This window comes from Macrobrachium nipponense, chromosome 9 (genome assembly GCF_015104395.2).
Source record: "Macrobrachium nipponense isolate FS-2020 chromosome 9, ASM1510439v2, whole genome shotgun sequence".
In the NCBI taxonomy this organism is placed as follows: domain Eukaryota; kingdom Metazoa; phylum Arthropoda; class Malacostraca; order Decapoda; family Palaemonidae; genus Macrobrachium; species Macrobrachium nipponense.
The window spans coordinates 6,392,618-6,400,117 of NC_061110.1; the positions used below are offsets into that span (position 1 = coordinate 6,392,618).

The 7,500-nt window shown below is 32.8% G+C and overlaps 1 protein-coding gene across 1 annotated transcript in view; it reads right to left on the minus strand.

Moving 5' to 3' along the window:
• Nucleotides 1-33: 33 nt before the first annotated feature.
• LOC135218600 (calpain-9-like) overlaps nt 34-7,500 on the minus strand; it is a 390,351-nt gene continuing 382,884 nt past the window's right edge. Inside the window, exons 12-18 of the mRNA XM_064255028.1 lie at nt 4,678-4,835; nt 4,333-4,399; nt 3,715-3,814; nt 2,789-2,916; nt 1,057-1,249; nt 445-588; nt 34-59 (exon numbers count right to left, since the gene is read on the minus strand). Coding sequence (XP_064111098.1) covers nt 34-59; nt 445-588; nt 1,057-1,249; nt 2,789-2,916; nt 3,715-3,814; nt 4,333-4,399; nt 4,678-4,835 — 816 coding nt within the window. The remainder of the gene's footprint in view (nt 60-444; nt 589-1,056; nt 1,250-2,788; nt 2,917-3,714; nt 3,815-4,332; nt 4,400-4,677; nt 4,836-7,500) is intronic.

The following is a 7,500-nucleotide window of genomic DNA, read 5'->3' on the forward strand; positions in this document are numbered from 1 at the left end:
GAAGTCTCCAACAGAATGTAAGAGACATCTGTATCAGAGTATGTCGTCATCAGAATCATCTGGAAAGTTTTGGAAAAAACTGTTTTAAAAAATCAATTTTAAAAAAACAGAAGAAGAATTGTTATTGAAGTGGCCATTCTTTATTGTTTGGTATATCAGGAGGAAATGGGAATATGATGCCATATTTCGCATATTTAAACATTTATGAGGGGAAAAAAAAGGAATTGTTTATGGGAATAAGACAGGTATATATATATATAATATAATATATATATATATATATATATATATCATATATATTAATATATTAATATATAAATATATATATTTAAAAGCTACAAATAATTCCTAAACTAAGTACCTGCATTTAAATATAGAGACACATTGATAAAATAGAATGAAAGCCAAGTATTCAAGTCCATTTCCCCCCCTTAAAATAATAACAATTTCTGTGAACTTTTCCGTAAATCAAATATCCATATATACATGATTTTGAAATATATATCAAGTCATTCCTAAAAATAAAACTTACCTCTTCTAATGACAGTGGATTTCCTTTCATTTTGGTATCGATGCTGTGGAACCGTTCTGTTGGATTGAAATGACATTGTAAAGGATTCAAACGTTATCTTTCATTGTCAATAAAAATTGTATATTGAATTATACGTATTTAAAATAAACACAACATATTTTCGTTCGTTTATTAGCAATAGCTGAAAGTTTAATCAACGTTTTCATACACAAACAGGAGCTCAAAAGGTATATTTGAGCGTCAGTGAAAATATATCAAATTATACATATTAAATATATAAAAATTATTTATCCGTCATTAATCAAAATTATTTTGTACTTTTTTGCGTTTATTTCTATTATTAATTCCAAGGAGAAAAGAGCCAGAGCATTAATATAATACTCTATCATTCATAGTATTTGCATGCATATTGCATAACTGACATACTGTATTTCATTAGCTAAAGAATAAGCAATATGCCCCACCCAAAAGTGCCCACCCTTCCACGACTTTGAGAAAAAAAAAAAAACGCTCTCCCAACTTACCGTGAGCAAGATGCAGCCTCACAAGCGCCATGAGGAAGGCCTCCGAGGTCAGGATCCTGTTCTTGGCAAACCTCAGTACCAAGCATTCGAGGACTTTGTTGGATACCGTCACCCCGGCCTCCCACAGAGCCGGCCTCAGGTGGTAGGAGGACGTCTTGCCACAGTGGCTTCGGTCGAATTTCAGGAAAGCAGTCTGAGAAAAAATAACACTTATAACAATTCACCTTCCGAGATATTACCTAAGGCAGCGTGAATGAGATATTAACCGACATTTATAGCTTCATTATTTTATCTAGATAATCGGGAAAGTAGGATACGTAGTGGATACAAAATCATTTTCATGTCTGATTTTGTTAAAACGTACAGGTTACCGTAATCTTTCGCCCAATAAATAAAAGAAATACTTGAAGTCGCGTCAAGAAAGGAGGTTAAACATCACTTCTTGGCATTTGCTATAGCTTTAGAGAACGGTCCCTCAGAGAGGGGTATGATTAAATCGTGGAAAACGTCTCAAATTAAAAAGTAAACAAAAGAGTACCTGTAACTTTTTTTTCAGAGGGGAAATGACTGTTGCGGAGTGTGGGAATTGAAAACAGTCTGGGGCAGAAATAACAAACCGTTTTTATGAACGTTTCCTCGAAAAGGAATGATTAAGTCGTGGAAAAATGTTTCAACAGGAAGAGTAAATATGCGATTGTCTGTCGTGTACCCAATCATTGCTAGAGGAAATTACCCGTCTTGCGGAGTGCCGGGAACTAAAAGCAGTCTGATGAAGAGGAAAAAGTCTTAGGAACTTTTCCTCAAATAAGAATGATTAAATCGTGGAAAATATTTCAAATGTAAAATAAAATATATGATTGTCGTGAAACTATTCATTGCACCAGAAAACTAACTCTGATGAGTGTTTGGTACTAAAGTTTCCTTAAACAGAAGTTTAAATGGCTATAAATATTTCGAGTAAAAAAAGTAGCCATTATCATGTAGCCATTAACTGCAAGAAAAAACGAACGCTGAGGTAGTTTAGGTTTTATAGACTACCAAAATCAACAGTGATCAGCAACACAATTAGGTTTTGTAACTTTAGCACAAAATCAGTATTTCTACTTATCTTCAGAGCATTTTAGTTATGTCGTTGGAGGCTATAAATTACACTCTGTCTTTGTTACCAGAAACATTATTGTAATATCTACAAAAGAAATGGAATAATCTTTAGCAAATACAATCAAATAAATCAAATGGCTTGCAAATAAGTCTTAAGAAAGATTCCAGTCACTAAACATAATGTCTATCCCATACAGCGATTTAAACGGACTATGCCTATAACAATATTGTAATAAATCATTTATTGATGAAAAATTGTACTTGAGAGACAAGAAATTGAATTTTTTTTTAATTTTCCACATACCCCTCAAGTATTTACCCAATGTTTATAACAGGGAGGTATGGCAGATAACTATCTTTTAAATAAAATAAATATGTCTCAGTTAATAACAACATGAAAAATGAGACCTTGCAATTGCAATAATTCATTTATTGATGAAAAATAGTACTTGAGAGGCAACAAATTTAATTTTTCTTTTTATTCTTCACGTACCCCATCAAGCATTTACACTATTTATGACAGAGAGATGTGGCAAATAACTGTCTTTTAAAAATAACAAACTGTCTCATTTAATGGCAACACGAAAAATTGGACCTTGCAATTTAAACCAATGACCCATCTTGAACTTACCCTCCAAAACTGCAACATGATGAGTATTCCAGGAACGTCAACAAGACACACCCGACCGCTGATGTTAAAGTCTCTTAACATGATGATACTTTTAACTAACTCTAAGCTTGGCTTCTCTGCTAAGAACACTGGAATGAGGAAAGAATGACATAAGAGAATGAGGAGCAAAAATTACAAGATAATTCTAAACGCTCAAAAATGCGTTATTTATGCTGCTTTACTACAAATCTAGAAATAATCCAAGAATAATCGCAGTTTTGATGTTTATTTGGATGTAGAACTTTGATTTAAGCCTAATTCTCCTGTCTTTGTCTTTCTCTCATCTTCTGCTCTCCGTCTCTTACTCCTCCTTCTCTCTTATTCATTCTGTTAGTTATTGGTAAATGTTATCAGTTCTTTCAGACTCAAACAACAAGGGCGCGCTGTGATCCAACCTCCATGCTTACTGGGTTGGGGGCGCATGCTAAACTCTACAGTTCAAAATAGCTACGTTCGTTTTGTTTCACTTAATGATAATTAAAATAAATCGTACGATTATACTTCACTGAAAATAATTGTTTTCTGTATGTGTTTTAGGCTGGAAACATTTATCTTGTGTTTTTTTTTATTTACCCACATTTTCATTGTAATAAAAAAATCAATAATATCCTAAGCTAAAATTCCTGTATCTTTAACTCAACGTGAAACACTTTTTCAGACCTTTTTAGGCTTTCATGTCCCTCTGACAAGAACAACAACAACAACAACAACAACAACAACAGCAACAAAAAAAAAAACAAAGAATAGTTAGCAGGATTACTCCCCGAGTAAGCTATAATAAAAGATGATAACTCAGATATCTTACTAGAGAGGAATTGCTACTCACTCTAGTGCGTGCTTTGTGATATGAAACGTCTATCTAAAAAAAAAGATTAATAAATACTCACATTTCCAGTGTGTTTTGAGGAACTTATGCAACATATGCGGATCCATCTCAGGTGGGTATTTGCTCAATAATTTCTGCATCATGATTCGGCCCTCACGCTGAAGCATAATATTACGATGGTTGTTACTGGATTTGATTTGAATAAGAATGCATTGCAGATATTAACTGACATAGGACTTACAGCTCGTACAATATATAGGCTGTCAGCTTTGAAAACAAAATACATTTTCTTTTTTTATTTGTCGCCTCTAGAACTGAGAATATGAAATACTTTTCAGATAACAGGAGTTATTTATTGTAATGTCAAATATCTTTCAAGGAGTTGACCACTTGTTGGAAAATCTCTAAGAACAAAGTTAAATAAAAGTTTTTTTTATAATATCTGTGCTCATAAATTACAAAATAATGTCTAATATTCTTCACAGAAACTGACCGCTGTTGGAAAAGTCAAGAAATTAAATAAAAAGAACATTTTTTCATGATATATCTGCACTAAAATTATATATTACTTCCTTAGGCCTGGTCAGGCCTTCTTCAATTCATTTATAATAAATTAAACGAACCACTGAATGATACTTAATTGATTCAACCAAAGTGACTAAAAAGATTATCACCAGTTTTCATTCCCATCGTCGACTCTTTCCAGACTGATCGATCTGAAAACCATGTTGTCCTCATTCACCTCCCTAAAATAGCAAAAAGTAAATTGATGTGTATATATATATATATATATATATATATATATATATATATATATATATATATATATATATATATATTATATATATATATGTCAGAATTTTTACGCATATGCACATGAACTTATCATCAACATCATATATGAATGACGTAAGACCAAAATTTTCATGAAATACAAAAAGAAATTTTTTTTTTAAATTTTTTTTTTAACTAAGTTGATCTAAATTTGTGTATCGATACCAATACCAGAATCGTCTGCCCATACCAGATGTTGCTCTGTTCGTCAGTGAGAATCCTGAGGAGGAACTTGGTATCGGCGTTGGGTTGGGCAGTGTGAGGCACCACCATGTAGTCCCCGGGGGGCAGGGTGAAGAAGGTCACCGTCTCTCGCGCCATGCTGTGTGAGGTCACGTCCATCGGCCTCTGCGGGGAGATAAAGGGGTCATTTGATGATCTTGGATGGACTCGAAATAGGGTTCTCAGAAAAAAAAAATGGTTTATTAATATAATATATTAATATTAAATATATATTATATAATAATAATATAAAATATATATATATACATATATATAATATATATAAGATAATATGTAATAATAATATATTATTTATATATATTATATATAATATATTTATATACATCTCCGTATGATCCTCAAACATCAATTCAGGTAAGCCGAAGACAAATGGATGTTTTAAAAGAAGATGTTTCATTTAGAAACGTTTCGCACATGACTATGTGCATCATCAGTCTGCAAAATGACAAAATAGTAGCATTAAAAATACTAAAAATACACTGGATTCTTAAAATGACAATTATGACCAGATATAGTTAGTTGATCAGAAGAGCAACCACCGCCGATGAACGATGCAGTCACTCAGGGTTTAGTTTTATAAACGGGGCAATGATTGAGCAGACCAGAACATTCAAATACAAAAAAATCATGCTATCAATTGTAAAATAGAGGTCAAGAAGCAGCACTTTACCATTTTAGGGTATTCTAAGGATGCAGATTATCTGACTACCTTAGAGTCATTATATATTAAAAGACTCGTTCCATCGTTAAATGGTGGTTGCTCTTCTGCTCAAACAATAATCGGAAATAATAAGATGAAACCAGTAAACCTCTATAGCATAAAGAGAAAACAATGATATAAAAAATAATGCATTAAATATATCTGAAACCAGCAAATCTCTGTGGCATAAAGAGAAAATAATAATATAAAAAAATAATGCATTAAATATACCCGAAACCAGTAAATCTCAGTGGGCATAAAGAGAAAAACAATAATATAACAAATAAATTAATTAAATATACCGGAAATGGCAACGAAACGAACCTCGTATTCCAAAACAGTCTCTGATACGACCAACAAACACAGGCCAAAGAAAACATTGTTAATTACTCTTCAGTTTTCCGCTGGCGAACCTTTATATCCCCCACCAATTTACATATCAAGAACATAAAAGGCTTCGTATCAATGACGGGTAATTTTTTCTCTCTCGTTTTATTCCGGAGTCAACGATGTTGTGATAATGAAATCTGGCCATTTTCCCTAAATTCATTAGCCATTTTTATTCTGGTCCAGTCGGGTCCTCCTTGATTAAAGTGAGGCTTTCAGTTTTGAAGTCTCTTTTTGTTTTGTTTTTTTTTTTTTTTTTTTGTTTTTTTTTTTGGAGGGGTAGAGAGGAGTCCTAAGCATGAATGAGAGAGAGAGAGAGAGAGAGAGAGAGAGAGAGAGAGAGGTGGAAAGAACGACGTAGGAAATACTGGATTAATTGGGTAGGAAGCAATGGAAGGCATTAATATGGAAGAAACGTGAGATTACAATAAAAAGAAAAATCATGGTATAAGAAGCAATTGATGTTTTGGAAGGTTTAAATCCACCACATTTAAAGAGCAAAGCCTGGAAAATATATATATATATGACAAAACATCAAAAGGAAAAATAAACCACGGTTTTAGATCCTGGCAGGGTCGGCTTATTGCTAAGCCATCTTCAGAGGACTGATACAAAGTGGGGGGAATTCACAGTAAAAAAATGTTAGCAGGACAGTACATACGGACATGCGAACACCTTGTGGCACATATATATCACAGAATTTCTACCACTTTGTATCAGTCCCCTGAAGATGGCTTAGCAAAAAAGCCAAAACCGCTCAGCAGGGATCTACAAAGGTCTGTTTCGATTGTCTTCATGTGTGGCGTTTGATATACAACAACCATGCAGGGGGCATTATATTATGAATATAAAGGCTTCATGGCAAATCATCAAAGCGAAACTCAAGTACTGTCATTTTTCCTATTCCATTTCCTCTTCTTTCGTGCCATTCATCTTTTATGCTTTCATCTGGATCGTCTGTTTACTCGTCTTAGTTTCACTGAGGAAAAGAATAAAAACAAATTCCACTGGATTAACCGAGACAACGAGAAGAGAATTGGCTGGTGAAAGTATTTGCTTTCCATTACCAGATTTTACTTTCGACGTTAATTACATTTTCAGTCTCTGAGATAGGTCAGACTGAATATAGTAAGAAACTATTATTATTATTATTATTATTCATTATTATTATTATTATTATTATTATTATTATTATTATTATTATTATTATTATTATTATTCAGAGACGAAACCTGGTTCATATGAAACAAGCCTACTGGGACCAATGACCTGACATTCAAGCTTCCAAGTAATATGGTGTTCGTTTGAAGGAATTCGAGAATTATTATTATTATTATTATTATTGATTATTATTATTATTATTTTATTATTTATTATTATTCAGAAAATGGACTCCCTTCATATTGAACATATCCACAGGGGCCATTGGCTTGAAATTTAAGCTTCCAAAGAATATGGCGTTTATTCAAAAGAAGTTTCAGAAAGAAGAGAACTGCAAAGCAATCCTCCTTGTATGGTATAATTTACTTGCATTTTTCTACTTATTTATTGATTTATAATTTTATAGACTTTTCTAATTGCTGACTTTTTCTTTCTGAATTTCCTATTAGCTCCTGTTACCTCTTTCAAATGGACTCTAAAATATTCTTTGGAAGCCTGAAAGTCACGTCAATGGCCCCTGTG